The sequence below is a fragment of the Melitaea cinxia genome, chromosome 1 (genome assembly GCF_905220565.1).
Source record: "Melitaea cinxia chromosome 1, ilMelCinx1.1, whole genome shotgun sequence".
NCBI classification, from domain to species: domain Eukaryota; kingdom Metazoa; phylum Arthropoda; class Insecta; order Lepidoptera; family Nymphalidae; genus Melitaea; species Melitaea cinxia.
Genome location: NC_059394.1, coordinates 10,230,664 through 10,251,183, shown reverse-complemented (window position 1 = coordinate 10,251,183; position 20,520 = coordinate 10,230,664). Strand labels below are relative to the sequence as shown.

The window sequence follows — 20,520 nt, the reverse complement described above, 5'->3', positions numbered from 1 at the left end:
GTTCCCATCATGGGCCGACACGAGCACAGGGGCGTTACCGGAGGCGCATTAAGTAGCGCCTCCTACGCACCCCCGTTCGTCGACTGTGGACGGAGGCCTCGTCGGTGGCCTCATCTCTCATCCGCTCGTCGTTCTCCTTCTGGGACATTACTATCTCGCAGAAGGAGACCATCGCCGTCCAGGACTTGTCGTCGCCGAGCATCGCGGTGATGACGCTAGGCAGTGACAAGGAGGGGTCTAACAATGCGATACTCGGCGGACCCATAAACGTACAATACAAACTCGTCGGTCCGCGGTGCACCGTGATAGTTGATAGTACGGTTACAGTGTACGATTAGTCCGATTAGGTCCGAATAACGATTGACGTTTGATACTATTATATTTCGTACCTTACTAAGTAACGTAATCTTTTAGTACATCATACATGTGCGAACCAAGACTATTAAGACTACGATCGTGTCACAACTTTTCGTTCACGTCAACGCCGCTATACGTCACTGCTATCGATAGGTGCGATGCACTGTAATTCATTGTAATTCGTTATATTTTAAAACAGAAATGCGTTACGTGACAGAAAGAGACAGAAATGCTATTGTCTTCGGTGCACAGCAGACCCATCTGTTGTAATACCTCTGGCGGCCGTAGATTGAAAAGAAAATCGCAACCATTTAGCTGACGTATCCCGTGTCGCTTTGGATGGGATCCTATTGGAAATTTTCAATAAATTTACACAAATTTAAGATGTTACTGTCTACAAACTTACAAAGAGAATAATTTTGTTTTTCTATTGTAAATTGTACAACAAACACAATTATACAACTCTGCTTGAAAGCAGTATTATTTAGCTGTGATCTTCTCAAGGTCAAGATATTTCTGCAGGTGGGCTGCTCCAGATTTTGATCAGGATATTTCTTCCATTGCCTTACCTCAGGGTACAAAATGACTTCATCACCAATTCACTACAATTATTTAGACTAATAACTCCAATTCTATTTATATTGTCTATCAAGATAAAACCTGCCCCGATTTAAAGAACCACCCTTTGAAAAAATCACTAAAAAACCCTATCAAATTTAATTTAGTACAGACAAGTTATAAAAACATTCATTCATTCATTCAGCTTAATGGAGTTATAAAAACATCATTGGTTTCTTGGAAAATATATCATATATTTGATACATCCAAAGAGCAACACGGAGGGGAGTAGCCATGTACAGGCGTTCCCCTCTGTCAAGGTATAAGGCCAAATGGCCATATGCAAACAATAAAACTAGTTGCAGCCGCACTGATCACTAGACTAAATCTAGTTGCGCGATTGAATCAACGTCCTTCAAAAAATGCCAAATTGTTCTGTTTTTTGCTGCAAAAAAAGATCTGCCACGTCAAACTTACAAAAAACATGGCGTTACCTTTCATACGTAAGTATTTTTTTAACACAGTATTACTTGTATACTTCTTTTAAACCTTTTTTAAACTTAAAAATTACAAATCGATGGCTCCTAAGTATACTGTGTCAACTAACAACTTTTGATAATTTCATTTTTTTAAGATATTAATAAAATTTACTTCATTTCCTATTTACCTATGTAACAAAAAAATAAAGTTATTAAAAGTAGAGTTAACTCAGTATACTTAGGAGCCATCAAAATATTATCGTTCGTGTTGACTCGATTTGTTTACCAACACAGGCCGCTCGCCCGCATACAATATGCGGATCGGTCGAGCGACTATGTCGCTCAAGGATAGTGCAACAAACAATCAAATCTTTACTCTTTGTAATCGTTTATTTTACATGAAGATGTTTGATTTGTAGTGTATAATAAATTAAGTCTATTTTTATAATAACATCTTACCTTTGTATCACTTTAAAAACCTTATTTCTCTAACCGAGTACTTGAATTTATCGATAATGCATATCGACAGTTGTTACAACCATGGCTGTAAGCAACTTGTCAGTGTAGTTGCGGCGTGTCATTATACTGTAATGACACAAAATGTATCTATGTGTGTGTGAAAAATGTAAGTGTGACTTTAATTTAGTATGTGTGTTTCGTAGTGACAGACGATAATTTTTGTGTGCGAATTAGATAGTGTGCATGTGTGTAATTTCCCCCCGCAAAAAATGACAGACAGTTTTGTATCGGTAGCAGACGCAATGGCTACTCCCCTCCGTGTTGCTCTATGGATACATCTCATGTCAGAGAGCATTACCAGCAATCAGTAAAAGAGCCCTAAACACAAAAAAATCGACAAGAAATTTTACTTCATATGTAAACTATTATTGTGATACACTCAATCACTGTAAAAATTAATATATATATATATATATATATATATATATATATATATATATATATATATATATATTATCTGTATGTCCTCCAGAATCGTAAACTATGAATTTGATCAAGTCATGATATGAGCGTAGCAATGTGCGCAGGGTACAGCTAGTTAGATATATACCTAATAATACATGAGATTTTAAAATAAGATGGTTATTTTGTTAACCCGTACTAAATAATAACACGTTTATTTTATTTTTTTAATTTATCGACATAATATAATATTATTAACAAGTTTAGTAGTCGACTAAGAACGAATCTTGTGACAGAGCTGAATTAAGAAGGTTTTCGAAAGATTTTATAAAAGTCATTAATTTTTTATGCTACAAACTGAAATTTGTCTCAGATGTAGCAGTTAGTAAACATTATATATATATATATATATATATATATATATATATATATATATATATATATATATATATATATATATATATATATATTAATTGATTTAAGCACTTAATATTGCAGTATAAATTTACCTACAAATATTTAATCTTGATACTGCTATATAATTTGTGTATTTTATAGATCATACAATACTACAAACAAACTAAAAAAAATTAAATAATTTATTACAACTTTTCTATTTGTATAAGTTTGTATGATGACAGAAAGATTTATTATATTCAGATTATAAATAGATAAGTAATAGGTATTATACAATTTGTTTAACAACTAGTAAGCTAGTACTATTAGGAAAGTGAGTGGTGGAACGGCTGTCTACTCCAACTACCGTCGTCACCGAGAAAGCGGAGCCCACGTGGTAAGTACCGGGCGCAGCGCACAGAGCACGTACCTTGGAATAAAAATATAAATTCAGTTTATTCCGTTGAAATAAAATATCATCTTCGTTATACCTAATTACAAGGCTGTTTTCAAACACGCATCAAATGCGCATATGCTTATAAATACATAGATATAAAAAATTACATGTTCCTTATAATCAACAACACTTAAAAAAAATTATATGTGCAAAAAGAATCCGAAACCTGTCAAATAATCCATGAAGATAAGACTCTTGGAAGGACATTTGTGGAAATAAAAGTCATTTAAGTCAATAAATTTTTTAAAGATAATTTTTACAAACTTTTTTGAAATGGTATAATAAACTGATAGGAAAAACGAGTGTTTTATTATAATAAAACAACTTTTTCGGATTTTATAGTGGTTTAATAAGTATTTAAATGCCCGACGTTTCGGTTACTTTAGCAACCATGGTCACGGGAGGACTGAAAAAGTTGTTTCATTATAATGAGTGGAATTTGTGTAAACATTAGAGAACAACGAGTGTTTTATTGTTTACAAAGAAAGAGGTCTAATTTAATGTTATACAAATAAAATGTCTCAAAATAACAGGTTTCTCACCTATAAGATTCTGAGTTAATTAACAGACCTGAAGTGTGATTCAGTTACAAATTAATGATCATTTTCATTACCTTTATTCGACAGGATTCGAATTTCTCCAATGAAACATTCAATCCCAATTCTTTAGAGTCTGGATCAAAACCGTGGTTTAATGCGCCAGTCCAACCCAGCTCTCCAGATGATTCTCTGAAAAATATATTACATACTAGCTGACCTCGCGAACTTCGTACCGCCTTATTTTTTTTTCGTAAATATAATAATTACATTTGACAAAATAAAATATAGCCTATCTTTCAAGTTCGATCAAACTGCACACGGAGTGCAAATTTGATTAAAATTGGTTAAGTAGTTTAGGAGTCCATCGCGGATAACCATCGTGACGCGTAATTTATTAATATATTAAGAAGAAGATTATAATCGACAAACTCTGCTATTATAGTACTGATCCTGCATTATTATAAACATTACTTTAAACAAAAAATAACAGGATCCAACAGCAGTTAAAAGTCTGAAAGGGTTAAACATTAAAGTATGATTAGTTCTACATATATAATATATAAATAGATAAATTCATGGCCGTCTAAAAGGAGAAGAGGGGGGGAGGGGCGTCATCCCAGAATAGTTGCGAATCCCAAAATTTTTACTAACAAAAGGCTGAAAAATTAAAAAAAAATAAAAACTTTGTACGAAACAACCTATTTGAACTAAAGATTCTTCACGCTGACACTACTTTAGACTACATGATAAGATTTTCATTTTGTACGTTAAGCGTTAACTCCACTTCCATATGATAATTATACCTTCTAAGAGACCACTGGGAGCCAGACCACTCCCTGGAAAAGATCTCTAGATAGGCCTATGGTTAAATCACTAATGATTATAACCCTTACAATATGATTATTATTGTTGGGCATGTCTTAATATATTTGTAGATTAAATACAATTATTTATCGTTGTGTCCATTTGTTATAAATATTCTTTGACGATTAGCAGGAAAGTGGACATAGGGTGCCAATCAAACCACCAATTGCAAATTAATGCGACGTTTCGATCCTTTATTGGACCATCATCAGGCATCTTTACATACGGTAGTCAAAAGACATCTCCCCGTCAAAGTTCTTTCATTATGTAAGATTCTAAATCCAAATACATTATATATTATTTTTAAGTTATATTTTAAACTGTAATCTATAAATTTTGAAAATTTAAACTAAAACATTTGAATTTAATAGGTAACAATATGCACAATTTTAAGTTATTAAGTTTTTGATTTTTACAAATTCAAGGCATCAAATTCTCCGAACTTGACTATTGAACTGCATCTTTACATATGTTATTAAATTTATAATTTTTTTCCTCCTATTTTGGTTCCTTTAATTTATATTATTTCTACCCACATGTATTTTTCTTCAATTTTATATATTATTTTTTTTATTATTGATTATTTAAATTGTTAAGATTTAAAAAATATTAGTCATTTCTTATAAAATTATGTCATTTAAAATTGGCTAGTTACAATTTTTTTTTTTTTTATTAATTTACATTACAATTTCTATTTTGTAGTTATTACTCTTTACATTTACATTTTGTTCTCCAATTTCTTGTATTCTCGTGTATATAGTAGCATCAATACATCTTTGTGATTATTAAATTACATCCTCCAATTAGTTTTTAATTTTAATTTTTTGTTAACGGCCGAAAACACGTCCCTCCACATGGATGTCACAACTGTCAAAAAACCCCCTTTATGTCTCAATAACCATAGATATAGTAAAAAAAAGTAGATAATGCGCGGCCTTTGTTGTTAGTGAAGCCACAAAACTCGGCTCCTTCAAGTAAATACACGCGCTCACGCACACATATGCATCAAACTACGCTCATTTTCGTTAGTATGTCACGAGACTTCATACAGTAACTTTGCTTATAAAATGCCGTCTTGTGTGATTAAATGGTGCAAAAACAATACCAAAGTAAACAAAAAATCTGAAGGAATATCGTTTCACACGTAAGTACATATAAAACTTTAAATTTATTGTTATTCCAAAATAATATTGAGGTTATTCGGAACTTATAATTTCAATGTCACGAAATGACGTACCACGGGAGTGTTGCCAGTAGTTCTTTTTTTCAATACCCCAAAATGTGGGTAAGTAAATTGTACGCAATCAGAAAAATAATTAAGTAAAAAGTAGACATAGTTATTGTTTTTTTTTTTCTCGTGTTATTTTATGTTACATAAACTAAAATAAAAAAATCAAAATATATTTATGAATCATTAACTCGTTTGTTTTATGTTTTAACTTTTTACAATTTTTGAGTAAACTAGGTACCCATATTTTACCATCAAATTTCATGGTTTTAGGTTTCCAACGAATATTTTAATAAGAGGTAAATGAGTAGCGGCTGTAAGACTGAGAAAATGACCACGATTATGCTGGTCATGCGCATAAAGTATATTTAATACGATTAGTGATTGAAAAATATTTGAACATAAGTCTACATCATATTAGTAAAATGCAAACAATGACGATGACTCTGAGTTCTAAGCGACAAAAATTTAAAAAACTTATACAACATAAAGGATTCTAGGTTTAAGAAAAATAGTTAAAAAAAACCGACTGCAAACTGAAAAGAGATAAACAGAGGGGATAGGAAGTGTCCATACGATTATCTTACGAATATATTTTTTTATTATTCTACCGATTTTTTGTTTTATTTTTAGTAAATTTATTTAAAACTATAAACAGGTTTTTATTTTCACATACCCATTTTACCTATATTAAATTAATTGTTTAATAAAAATTTTAGGGACTTTTTTTAAAAGGTGTCAACACTTCACTCACTCACACATCTTTAAAAAAGTGGCTTCAGTTTTCTGTTCTAGGTGCGTTATCTACCTTTTTTTACTTGATCTATGTCAATAACTACAAAATAGAAATTGTAATGTAAATTAATAAAAAAAAAAAATTGTAACTAGCCAATTTTAAATGACATAATTTTATAAGAAATGACTAATATTTTTTAAATCTTAACAATTTAAATAATCAATAATAAAAAAATTAATATATAAAATTGAAGAAAAATACATGTGGGTAGAAATAATATAAATTAAAGGAACCAAAATAGGAGGAAAAAAATTATAAATTTAATTAACATATGTAAAGATGCAGTTCAATAGTCAAGTTCGGAGAATTTGATGCCTTGAATTTGTAAAAATCAAAAACTTAATAACTTAAAATTGTGCATATTGTTACCTATTAAATTCAAATGTTTTAGTTTAAATTTTCAAAATTTATAGATTACAGTTTAAAATATAACTTAAAAATAATATATAATGTATTTGGATTTAGAATCTTACATTTTTTTTTTTTTTTTTTTATGACAAATAGGCAGGCATTTGACCACAATCTCACCTGATGTTAAGTGACGATGCGGTCGAAGGTGGAGCATGACTGCCTAATAACAGCCTATTCACTCTGGCCTTGAAGGCACCCAGATTGTATCGTTCGGGAAACACAGACGCGGGCAACGAGTTCCATTCCTTAGCTGTGCGCATCAGGAAAGTAGAGCCAAAGCGTTTTGTGCGCGTAGGTGGCATATCGATGACATAAGGATGGAACGATCGACCGCGCCTAGTGTCCCGATGGCGGAAGGTTGTTGGGGGAATTAGATCGTGTAATTCCTTCGCACACTCACCGAAATATATTTTGTAGAACACCGACAGACGAGCTACCCTACGCCGATGATCGAGACTCTGCAACTTGGTGTCTGTCAGAGTAGGGTCACCTATGAGTCTCTTAGCTCGTTTTTCCACCGAGTCCAAAGTTGCCAGTTGGTATTTGGCGGATCCATCCCAAAGATGGCAGCAATACTCCATACAAGACCGAACTTGTGCTTGGTATAGTTGAAGCAGTTGTTCTGGAGTGAAGTGTCGCCTGACCTTAGAGAGAATACCTAGTTTTTTTGCTGCAGTTTTTGCTTTAGACTCGATGTGTTGCCCAAAGTTCAGATTGGACGATAGCTCTACACCGAGGAGCTGTAGGGAGTCGGTAATTTCCACAGAAACATCCCGGAAAGTCGGAGCCAGGTGTAAAGGGCTCCGTTTAGAGGAGAACACACACGCCTGTGTTTTTGTAGCGTTGAACGTGACCAGATTGGCATCGCCCCATTTGGAGACTGCCTGGAGGGCGACGTTCAAGCGGCTGACCATATCCTCTCGACAAGACTGGATAACATCCTTACTAGCCCTTGCACTCGAAAAGTATCTGTCCGTCACTGTGCAGTCGTCAGCGTACCCAAAGGTACCGGGGACGAGCAGATCGTTAATATGCAGCAGGAACAGGGTAGCGGACAAGACTGATCCCTGAGGAACACCAGCGTCGATAGCCTTTTGGTCCGACGAGTACCCGTCAAGGACAACTTGTATTGAACGTTCGCTCAGGAAGTCAGAAATCCAAGTGCAAAGGCCACATAATGAAAGAACTTTGACGGGGAGATGTCTTTTGACTACCGTATGTAAAGATGCCTGATAATGGTCCAATAAAGGATCGAAACGTCGCATGAATTTGCAATTGGTGGTTTGATTGGCACCCTATATCCACTTTCCTGCTAATCGTCAAAGAATATTAAATACAATGTTACTTAATGGTCCTTACCTATTTTGTGATTTTGACATATCTATAAATACAGAAACGGGCATTCCATAGCAGTTTACAATATTTATGGTTACTGGTATAATACATAATTTATTGACAGTAAAATTGTGATCAATATAGTTGGAATGTTCTAATCTGAAAATAACAGCATTGCTTTTTTCATTTTTATCTTTTCCTTTGTACAAATCGGACAGATTATCACTGTCATCGAGTTGGATGGTGTTTGAAATATCTAGATTAGTTTTATCTCTTTCGTGAGAAATCGTTTTTGTAAAGCAATCCAACCAAAGACAATGTTGGCCTATAGCCGTTCTTCCGGTTTTTTTGTTATGTGCCTTCCATCTCAGTATAAACATAGATTGTATAAGGCCCGCTCTCTTATCAGGGTTTTGTGTAACAGGCTCGACTACGTCCAACAAAGGCGATTCTACATCTGATACGAACTTTGAGTAAGGAGGTTTGTCAACGCCTACTCGACTTTCGGGAAGATTTTTAGCTATTTTTAGAAAAGAGTATTCGACATGGCCCTCTTTTAATGTTTCAAAAATTCTGGTACTTTTTAGTAAGAGATGGGCTCTTTCACGCGAAACGAGGACATTTGCTGATTCTTGTGCCGTTATGAGGTTCGTCAATTTCCATTGCCTGCTCAATAATGAAACTTCCAATATCTCTAGAGAAACGTCTTCGTCTTTCTCGTTACAGGTGTTTTTGACTTCAACAGCTAAATGCATATTCTCTGAAACACGATCGTTGTTAAGGCTAATGCCTCTTCTCGGCGTAGTAGAAATTTCGACGATTTCCTACAAAGAAACGACCATAAATAACTTTATATCATTAATCGTCACGTGCAAAGTAAATTTATTGAAAAATAACAAATCAACAACTAGAATTGTATAATTGTTGTCGTCAAGTTGCAACAAGCGTATATATATATATATATATATATATATATATATATATATATATATATAAAAGTATATAACCCCGGGATACTACATATATTTTCGATAAGGTAAATTGCAATTAGAAAGTTTGTGACTATTCAATTACTTCCTTTTTATTATTATTTTAATTAAAAAGTTACGAAACAAGCGTACGGTCCGTCTGATGGTGTGGTGATAGCATAGCTTATAGATGCTGGTAACACCAAAAGCATTACGAGGGCATTACCGACCCTATACCCTAACTCACTCGGAAGTTTTAGCTCTCTTACTCATCACAGGAACACGACACTACTCGAGAGCAGTAGCATACAACTATCTGATCATCTTTCTTATTAAAGGTTGCTCTAAATTTTGCTCGAGATTTTTCACCGTGTACCCAACCTATACAAAATCGAATATAGTTTTTGGATATCTATATCTACTCGTATATTTATTATGAAGAAATAACTTTTTCAGATTTCATCGCGGTTTATTAAGTTTTTCAGATGCCCGGCGTTTCGGATACTTTACAGTCCTCCTGTGACCACGGTTGCTGTAAAGTATCCGAAACGTCGGGAATCTGAAAATCCTAAAAAATCGCAATTAAATACGAAAAAGTTGCTTAATTATAATATCTATATTTATATTTTTTCGATATTCATTTTTGTTTTTGTTAGAATATTCGCATTTTTTTAAAACTAGATTTAAATGTATATGTCTAAATTTAGGTATTTGGAAAATTAAACTTTGTATGTCATTATTATTTTTTATAAGAGTAGGTCCGCAAACAAGCGTACGGCTCACCTGATGGTAAGCGATTACAGTGGCTTACAGACGTCTGCAATAACAAAAGCATCGCAAGCGCGTTGCCGACCCTATTCCCAATTTCCCGGGGAGCTCTGGTCACCTTACTCATCAACAGGAACACAACACTGCTTGAAAACAGTAATATTTAGTCGTGATCTTCCGTAAGGCCGAGGTTACTACCCCAGTCCAGCTCCACATTTTCAGTATTTTCCATATTTACACTATCGTTTGGGTCATCATTACGACTTTTAAGACTTAACTGTGAAATTATCTCTATAGTGTACATCAAAACGGGACATCTTCCTAGTAACCATAAGTAAAGAAATAGGCAATCGGTCCACGAGGGCGAACTCACGGCAGGTCGGAAGTCGAAGACGTGTCGCAGCAGGCGGTGCGGGCGCTCGCGCGCGCCCGCCTCGTAGTAGGCGAGCAGCAGCAGGCGCGGCGCGCGCGCCAGCGGCCGCAGCAGCAGCGCGGCGCGGCGCGCGGCGCCGGGCGCCAGCGCCGCGCACACGCGCGCCGAGCGCCGCGCCGCCGCGCGCCCACGCGCCGCCGCCCGCGCCGCGCGCTCGTCTGCGGGATCGCTCTCGTTACTCATTTCAATTTCGCCGCGCGCACGTAGACAACAGCTTCGAATATGTACATTCTCGGTTCGTGTGCGCTCTGCGTTCGCACTTAGAAAATGCTCCTTTCATTTTCCATTGAACTGTATCCGCTTTAACAGACTTTTTATTTGTTTTTAACCGTAGTTTACTACAAGTCATTACGTGAACTTTGATATTTATCTCGAAATAAGTGCCTAATATGTACATATATTGAAATATATTGTCCGAATGTTTTTTGTCCCAAATAAAATGAAAAAGACCGATACTATCTGCTCTTCCTATGGTTAACTCTAGTGTACTTCGACGCTTTATACGATGCTACGGAAGTTTACTGAATGGCTAATATTCCCACCCACGCCGCGCGCTCGTCCGACACAGATTCTAGATTGCTCGATTACTGTCTGCGGGGAGTTAACTAGGGTAGCCTATTGTCGTGTACGTAATATGACGACAGGGTACGTATAAAATTAAGAATTCTCCCCCGAATTATTTTCCTATACGGTTCAAGCGACCACATATAAAATGAGACACTTATGATCCCGCTTTTTGTTACGCGAAATGATTTGTATTTATGTGCAGATTAAACTAAAATAAAGTAGTACCTCATCATCATCATCATCATCATCATTACAGCCTATACAGTCCACTGCTGGACATAGGCCTCCACAAGTTTACGACAAAAATAACGTGAACTCATGTGTTTTGCCCATAGTCACCACGCTGGGCAGGCGGGTTGGTGACCGCAGTACTGGCTTTGTCGCACCGAAGACGCTGCTGCCCGTCTTCGGCCTGTGTATTTCAAAGCCAGCAGTTGGATGGTTATCCCGCCATCGGTCGGCTTCTTAAGTTCCAAGGTGGTTGTGGAACCTTGTTATCCCTTAGTCGCCTCTTACGACACCCACGGGAAGAGAGGGGGTGGCTAAATTCTTTAGTGCCGTAGCCACACAGCACAGTAGTACCTACTTATTGTAAATTAACTATAATCACCCGAAACCGGGTGGTAAAAAAAAGTAGTGGTTTTATTTTAAAAAAAATGGTCAAACCAAACCGAAAATCCGTCTTACCTGAAAAGTTAGGTGGTTCTTGATATTTGTCTTCGTAGAGCACTTTGAAGTCGTCCGTGCATTCATCAGAGCTTACAATGCTCATGCAATCCGGATGTGAGACTGCGACGTACAAATTCTTCATTTCGACCGGACCAACATTTCTGAACTCTAGGTCTACTGTTAAAATCTCGCCACTTATTACACTTGGACTGAACTCCGACAGAGTCATCTGAAAATGATTTCACTCATATTATATAGCTAAATGTTTGCCTAATGCGCCTACCTTGTTATCTACAACACGATATAAAATATTATATTTCGTTAGAAAATCTGTTTATCAACAAAGGTTATGTACGCTTCTAAAGGTTATATAAACACACACAAACGAGCTGAAGACTAAAAAAATAACATTTAAGAATGCTGTTAATGTGTTGTCCTAAAATCAAAAATTGAAACCATAAATTTTAGAATAATTATAGTTCTTTTTTAAGAACCAATAAATTTACCTGCAAACAAGGAGTCTCAGGTATAACTATAATTTGTAATAGTTTGTCTGTGTCATCACCTTGCAAATTTAATTTTCCTAAAATAGGAACACCATTTTCGTTTTCTTTACCTTCTCCAACGTTTATAAGCCTGTAAATAAAAATAAAATGATTGATGAACTAATCATAGTTCCTACTCACAATCGATACTCGTTAAGTAGAGGAACATACTTAAATGCAACGCCATGTATCGTCAACTGACCAATTCTCAAAGGTGTGATAGTAAAGTTTAACGGTTTATTGCACTCCCCTTCCAACAAAATAGACGTAATTTTTTCCATACGAATCACACTACTCTCCAACGTCTGCCCCGCGGCCAAAGATGGCTCATTGTCTAAAACTTCATTCGAAGGAATCTGCGTATCATCGCTCGGGGCGAATCGCCAGAGCAACTCGACCTCTTTCAGGAGTAACGAAATTTTTAACGGATTGCAGAGCGTTATAGATATCTGTATCGGCTCTGAAATAAAGAAAGGTTAATCGATATTTATACTATAAATAAATATAAACATACTAAATTATTTAATTTGGATCAAATACTTTTATAATTCCTTGATCCCGATAAACTGCGTGACACCATGTCCGCTAAATTAGCGTTCTATCACCATACAATTATATAGCAATCATTTATTTAGGACTAGCTGTGCCCGCGACTGCGTCCGCGTGGAATTTAACAAAACAGTGATTGTCCAGTTCGCAGTTTTAAAATAAATAAATTTCTAAAATAAAAGTAGCCTAAGTTACGTCTTATGCAGCTGATGTATAGCTATCGGCCAGTGAAAGTCCCGTCAAAATTAGTCCAGCCGTTTCAGAGATTAGCCGGAACAGGTAGACAGACAGACAGACAGACAAAAATTGTAAAAAATGTATTGTGGTATATGTACCGTGTATACATTCATGTGAATTTAGTGCAAAGCGGTTATTTTAATATTACAAATATCAAGTGATACTTCAATTTTATTCATCTGAATAGATATAGATAATGAAACAATTTTTGAAAGGAAAAATAAGAAAAATAGACAAAACATATAAAGTACTTATATCGATCAGACATAGTATCGAAGCGGGATCAGCGGGCGGCGCGCTCACCTCCCTGCGACACGACGGGGTGCGCGTCGGTGCGCGGCGAGTAGAGGTCGGCGGTGGGGCGGAAGATCATGGGCGGCGCGCCGCGCGCCACGGTCAGCAGCGTCTCCTCCAGGCGCTGCCACAGCGGCTCGTCGGCGGCGGCGGGCGGCGCGGCGGCGGGCGCGCGGCCGGGCGCGGACAGCGGCGCCGGGCCCGCGCAGCGCACGCGCGTGCGCGCCGCCGCCAGCCGCGGCACCGGCGGCTCCGGCAGCCGCGCGCCGAACTCCTCCGCGCTCTCTACCCACAGCTGAACGCGCGCTCAGTGGCCTCGCGCCGCACCACGACCACGGACCCGACCCCGACCCCGACCGATCGGCAGAGCCAGTCGACGCTTCGCTTAATCGTTTGCGAATTTGATACGAGCGGGACCGAACTGTGTGTGACCTCCTACCCGTTACTGGGTTGCAGGTTACAATGAAACTGTTAGAGATTAATCGACATCGTTGCTCTTCTGGGGGTAGTCGGATATTTTCAAATGAGCTCGATACGATTTGACTTTTGTTAAATTATAGTATATATTTTCGCGTCAACATTTATGCTACACATTATCTCTGAAAATTTTACACATCGGTCGCGCCTCAAATTAAAAAGTTTGAGGAAATGTTAAACGCGACGTATTACCGACTGGCTGTGCCGATTAATATTGTACTGCTTATGTGTGTAACAAAATAATATTTAAAGCTATTGTTTCGTGCACGTAACCTTCACGAGATATCCGTTTTTCGTGTCGACTCGACATGTTTTTCGTCGACATGCTCCGACTGAACTTCCGATATTTATGTTTACAATTAATAAAAACACGTATCGTTAATATAAAAAACCAAAATATGTTACTTAAAATTATGAAAAAATATAAAATACGAAATAGTAATGACATCTGATAAAATAATACTACACATACAATGTTTACCGTGAATAGTTTAAAAACCTGTATCGAAATACATTGCTCAGCTTTCTGCCAATTCTTCATATATATATTTGCACTAAATATTCATTCCACTCCTTTCACTGTTTATATAATATATAAGCAGTGAAAAAGCTAACCATACATCTTCCAATAAGCAAACATTAAGGACAATTTTGCATAGTCAAAACAATCAATAAGAATAATTTGCGTAAAAGGCGAACTTAAGACCATACGGCCTATGACTCCATTGAATTGGTGACGATGATTTGATGATGAGAATCATTTATCATAACGCGTGTCTGATATCGTTTATTAAGGAATAAGGTTCAAAATAATAGTGTGTAGCACCAGGGACAGCTCTAGCTCATAGCGCTCGGGTGCAAATAATACCGTGACGTCCTGTTCAGGAAACAGAAAAGGTCAGATGAAAACGTGCGGCTTTCGGCTCCCGGGTGTCGTCCACCCCTGTTTAATACTCGTAAACGTCACTTGACGGTAAGCGATTACCGTAGTTTATAGACGACTGCTACACCAGAAGTTGGCCAAACTAGCCACCATCCCCCTGGATGTCCCCATAGGCGACCTGGCCACCTCACTCGCCACTGGAACACTCTGGAGCACACTGCTTCGCGGGCGCGGGAGCGCGGTGGGGTAGTGCAGTACCTGGTGCGCGCGCATGAACTCGCGCAGGAAGGCGTCCTGCTGCGCGCGCGGCTGCGGCGAGGCGGGCGCCAGCGGCGCGGCGAGCCAGGCGGCGGCGTCGCGCGGCGCCCGCAGCGCGCCCGCCAGCCGCCCCAGCGCGAACTGCACGTGGTCCGTCGACAGCCGCCAGCCGCTCTCCGCGTACACCTGCGCGCCACCGCGAGACTCACACTACTTGGCGAAATATTACCATAGCGTGTCGACGAGCGCTCCGGTGTGGTGGTGCGCAAGCCGTGTCGGTGCTTACACACTGGCGGTTGCGAATCCGATTCCCGTCCCGAGTGAAAATTTTGTTGAAATGTTTTTCAAAAAGTAGACATATTAACAATTGCATCGCAGTATATTTTAGTGATGTTTCGGATATCCGTATCCGTATCCATATCTGCGGGAAAAATGAGATCCGTATCCGTATCCATCACTTTTCTCGCGGATCTTTTACGGATATTTTATTAGTTTTAAAATTTAATTTACAGGATGAAATTCTGCATAATAACTTAGAATACGTCATTAAATAGTATAATTAAAAATATTTGGCATCTTCAATTGCAAACATACATATATTCTAGTAATTTATTATAAGCTATATACTTTTGGTATATTAACTTATTATTTATTATTATTAGTATATAACTCAAAGATACTAAATCAACTATCTTGTGATATCACTATTACACATAGAAAGTTACGACATTATTTTTATAAATATAAGAAAATGAAGAAAAAAAAACAATAACTTTTTATTGAAATTTTTTTTTCAGATTTAGATGCCCGACGTTTCCTGAACCTGGTTACTAAACAAAAATATTACGCGCGCAATGCAAGTCGAAACCTGTCCTGCCTGGGGTTGCCAGATGGACGACGGACATTTTGTTATGCAACTGAGATAGAGCGCAGCAGGAAATATCCTGCTCAAAATCTGTGGCAGCCTGACTGGGGAAGTACCTCGACATTAATAATACTGATCACAGCTAAATAATACTGATTTCAGTGTTGTGTTTCTGTGGTGAGTAAGGTGTTCTGGTGGGATTGAGGGAAGGGTCGGAAAAGCGCTTGCGATGTTTCTGGTGTTACAAGCGTCTATAAGCTACGGTAATCGCTTACCATCAGGTGAGCCTTACGCTTGTTTGCTTGACCTCTTGGGTACTACCCCAGTCGGGCTGCTCCATATTTTGAACAGGAAATTACCGCTATGCCCTACCAACACAAAATGGCTTGAACTTTTCATTGATTTCAGTATCACCTCGTCGAACCGCAGTTAGATGTGAACATTAAATATTATAGTTAGGATTGATACAATTTTTTTGAAATTTATACATGAATGACTCACTTGGTAGGCTTGTTTGTAACACCTGTAAGCGTGTTTTTTCTGTCCGGCCTTTGAAAACCTGTGTCCGGCGAGTACCATGTGAAACGCGTATTTTCTCGCCATGATCTTGTTACTCGGTCCTTTGAGGAAACACAGAGCCGCCTGTTCAAGGAGCATAGCGCTACGTAAATCACTATCCTCTGAGGTCATGCGAATCAGTTGCTTTGCAGCTTCACTGTAGAACCCTGCGTTAATTAAACAAGGGACAGAGAGCAACGTCGCTCGAACTGCATATTGCACCATTCTGAAAATTAAATTATACTCCGTTTAAACAGGATTTTTTAAGACCGATAGAACTTAAACCTGAAAATAATTGTGTTTGCAGGTAAACGAAGAAAAACCGACTCCAATTATATCGACAAGTAATACAACGGTAGGCAAAAAAATAGTCAAGTAAATACGTATTATCAAAGATTACTCCAAAAGTTGTAATCAGATCTCGATGAAATTTAAATGTGACCACATGATAAACATCGGCTTTCGATTAAATTAAAAATCATTAAAATCGGTACACCCAGTAAAATTCCTTATTATAGTACCAAACTAGGGATATCTCTTTTCCAACAAAAAAAGAATTATCAAAGTCGGTTCATAAACGACGGAGTTATCCCCGAACATATATATATATAATATTAATATAATATAATAATTTTAGCTCCAAAACTTAATTCGAAAGATACACGACATTTATATTTTAATGTCATGTATCTTTCGTTCGTTTCGTTGTCATTTATCCTCGAAACTGTTCTATAACTTCTTAAGTAGATTTGCATCCGTTATGTACATAATGTATGCTGTTTCATATCTCAAATTGGAAGACGCAGGCAGCTGTATCACAGTGTGTACTATTACGCCTGCCGACGTTAATCTGTAATTTTTTTGTTTTGAAATGTGAATACTTAGTGCTGTAAATTTTTATGTTAAAAGGAGTGATTAAATTAATTATTATTATTATTATTTAAAGTTTATTTGTATCATATAGCCACCGTCATATCATATGTTCTCAATATCATATCATATATATCATATGTTCTCAACGAAGCGCATTCTAAACGTCCAATTTTAGGCTATAACTCGTTTTTTTTTTATTATTGATGGTAGTATGTTTTTTTTTTGGATGTAATGGTGTGGGTAGAATCAATTGTGTTTACTTTCAAAATTATGTTAATTACGTTACGCCCAAAAATAGGCCTCATCGCTGAACACAATATAGCGGCTCTAAAGCTATAACGGCGTAGGTACTAGAGACGCATATGATGGTCTTGCGGCTATACCTTCAACGCATGTTGGGTATTAAATTTAAACCAAGTTCTCTGAAATGCAAAATGTAACACTCGCCAAGACCTTCAGCGGGATGGTTTCGCTTAGAACAAAACAATCCAAGCGTAGTAGCAAATTTACACCGCGTTGGCACAACGGTTAGCGGTTAGCGGTTGCGGGTTCGATCCCCGCACATGAGAAACATTACTATTGGCCATACAGGTGTTTGCCGTGGTCTGGGTGTTTGTGCAGTCCTTGTGGGTCCCCCCACCGTGCCTCGGAGAGCACGTTAAGCCGTCGGTCTCGGTTGTTATCATGTACACCTGATAGCGATCGTTACTCATAGTAGAGAATATATCCGCCAACACGCATTGGAGCAGCGTGGTGGATTAAGCTCTGATCCTTTTCCTACGTGGGGAAAGAGGCCTATGCCCAGTAGTGGGATATTACAGGCTGAAGCGTAGTAGGAAATTTATTACAGTAACTTACCAGTATTAATTTAAGCTATGTATAATATGAAGTTATATTTTGTTATGGCTTGGCACCGACTTCAAAACTATCAGTGGCTTGCACATACAAATAGTAGTATTTTATATATTAATACGTGAAGCAAAAACTTTGTACGCCTTTTTACGAAAATTGCGCGGACGGAGGAGCTGTGGCGACATCTATCACGCGAAATACGAACGACTACAAACTACGTAATTAGAGAAAAACTGACGTATGCTACATCGCGCTATCAGAGTTTTCAAAGTGAATAAGTATATATACAAGATCCCGACAACAACCGGGGCGTTAGCCCGCCAGACACGACACCCGTCTGATGGAGGATCCTCCCTTTGCGATGGCCGACGTGATTCTTCACACAACGTTCCTCTCTTTTCTTCACACTACCAAAAACTGGTGACCCCGAGCATGAACATCAGCGCAGCCTTCGCAAGCTACGTCATCATGACGTCATCATCACTTGACCCTGAGCATGAACATCAGCGCAACCTTCATCGTCATCATCACTTCCTCAAGCTTTCGAGCAGCGAGTAGCATCCAGCATCTACAACTCCAGCCAGCCAGCATCTACGGCTACTACGGGTATCCTGACCACCAGCATGCAGCGGACGCGCATTCCTGGTCATCGCCCACAGCCTTCTCAGCGACTTTGGCACAGCACACTGCACTTCGCCCGGTCAGCAAGCAGAGACGCACTTCTCTCCTGGTCGACGCAGCAGCCAGCCACTACGCAGCACTGCACCACTCCGACTCACTGGAGCATATGCAGCATCACCGCTGACAGTTCCGACTCACCGTGAACTATGCGGCATCTGGTTCCGACTCACTGGAACATTCCACTGGCCCGGCAAGCATCACAAGATGAATGGACGACTTAACCTGCTATCGACCTGCGGTCTCGGAGGGGAGTGATGTGGCGACATCTATCGCGCGAAATACGAACGACTACAAACTACGTAATTAGAGAAAAACTGACGTATGCTACATCGCGCTATCAGAGTTTTCAAAGTGAATAAGTATATATACAAGATCCCGACAACAACCGGGGCCGGTAGCCCGCCAGACACAACACCCGTCTGGCCGGAGGATCCTCCCTTTTCGATGGCGGACGCGATTCTTCACACCACGTTCCTCTCACTACCAAAGAGCAACTTGTAGTTTATATAGAAGAGTGCAGAATGCATATTTTTTTAAAAATCTATAATTAATCTAATATTATAAAGAGGTAAAGTTTATAACTTTGTTTGTATGTGGGGTAATCTTCGCAAATACTGATTCGATCATGTAAATTCTTTCACTAACAGAAAGCTACACTATTCAGGAGTGCTATAGGCTATATTTTATTGTAATTGAACAAAAAATTCACTAAATAAGTAAAAGAATAAAATATAATGGTAAATAAACTAGCGCCATCTATCGCTATTAGAAAACAATTTATTAGTCTTTCGACGTTATTAATTAAGTCTTATTTTAGTCTATCGACGACGTTTTCTCGATTTTTGATAAATGGCGTTGAAGCAACATATTATTCATTTAAGTGCTATAAAATTTGTTTTTTAAAGTATGTTATATGGTTCTTTAATTTAAAATAATAAATACACGATATTATTACGATTTTATTCATCGCTGTAGGCGCTCGCTGCCGTAACTCATAAGCCGCTGTTGCGCGGGGGGACAATTGGATACTGCGCATCATGTACCGCGCATCATAGGAATTAGGATGCCGCGCGGCACCTACCCCACCCCAGCCCGCAAAATAATGATATTTGTAATAAAAAAAATACTAATTGATAGATTTTGAATTGCTCAATTCAACTACGTTGTCCTTTTAAATTGCTCACCTCAAATTATATAATTAAAAATCAAAATTTAAAAAAAAAAAATCAAATATTTTCAAACTCCTATATCTTTCGATGTATACAATATTTTAAATTGCTCAAAGTGTTAAAAAACTGCTCAAGTTGCATTTATAATTGCTCAAGTATAGTTTGGAACAGATCCACTTCCCTTAATTTTTAAATAAATATAAATAGTTTGCACAAATAAAATATTGATATTTGTAAAAAAAAAAATACTAATCGATACATTTTCAATAGCTCAATTCGACTACGTTGTCCTTTTAAATTGCTCACCTCAAATTATTTAATTTAAAATTTAAAAAACTTTGAAAAATATTCATTTATCAATAATTTCAAACTTCTGTATCTTTTGATGTATACAATATTTTAAATTGCTCAACGTGTTAAAACCCTGCTGAAGTTGCATTTATAATTGCTCAAGTACAGATTTGAACAGCTCCACTTTCCTTAATTTTTAAATAAATATATAAAGTTGGAAGAAATTTAACGTTTATATCGAT

At 37.6% G+C, this 20,520-nt stretch overlaps 1 protein-coding gene across 1 annotated transcript in view; it reads right to left on the bottom strand.

Moving 5' to 3' along the window:
• Window positions 1-2,528: 2,528 nt before the first annotated feature.
• LOC123653477 (trafficking protein particle complex subunit 8) overlaps window positions 2,529-20,520 on the bottom strand; it is a 34,040-nt gene continuing 16,048 nt past the window's right edge. The window contains exons 11-20 of the mRNA XM_045589476.1: window positions 16,356-16,638; window positions 14,990-15,175; window positions 13,381-13,666; window positions 12,463-12,751; window positions 12,253-12,382; window positions 11,765-11,975; window positions 10,451-10,668; window positions 8,366-9,165; window positions 3,782-3,896; window positions 2,529-3,141 (exon numbers count right to left, since the gene is read on the bottom strand). Of these exons, the coding sequence (XP_045445432.1) occupies window positions 3,001-3,141; window positions 3,782-3,896; window positions 8,366-9,165; window positions 10,451-10,668; window positions 11,765-11,975; window positions 12,253-12,382; window positions 12,463-12,751; window positions 13,381-13,666; window positions 14,990-15,175; window positions 16,356-16,638 (2,659 nt within the window). The 3' untranslated portion in view covers window positions 2,529-3,000. The remainder of the gene's footprint in view (window positions 3,142-3,781; window positions 3,897-8,365; window positions 9,166-10,450; window positions 10,669-11,764; window positions 11,976-12,252; window positions 12,383-12,462; window positions 12,752-13,380; window positions 13,667-14,989; window positions 15,176-16,355; window positions 16,639-20,520) is intronic.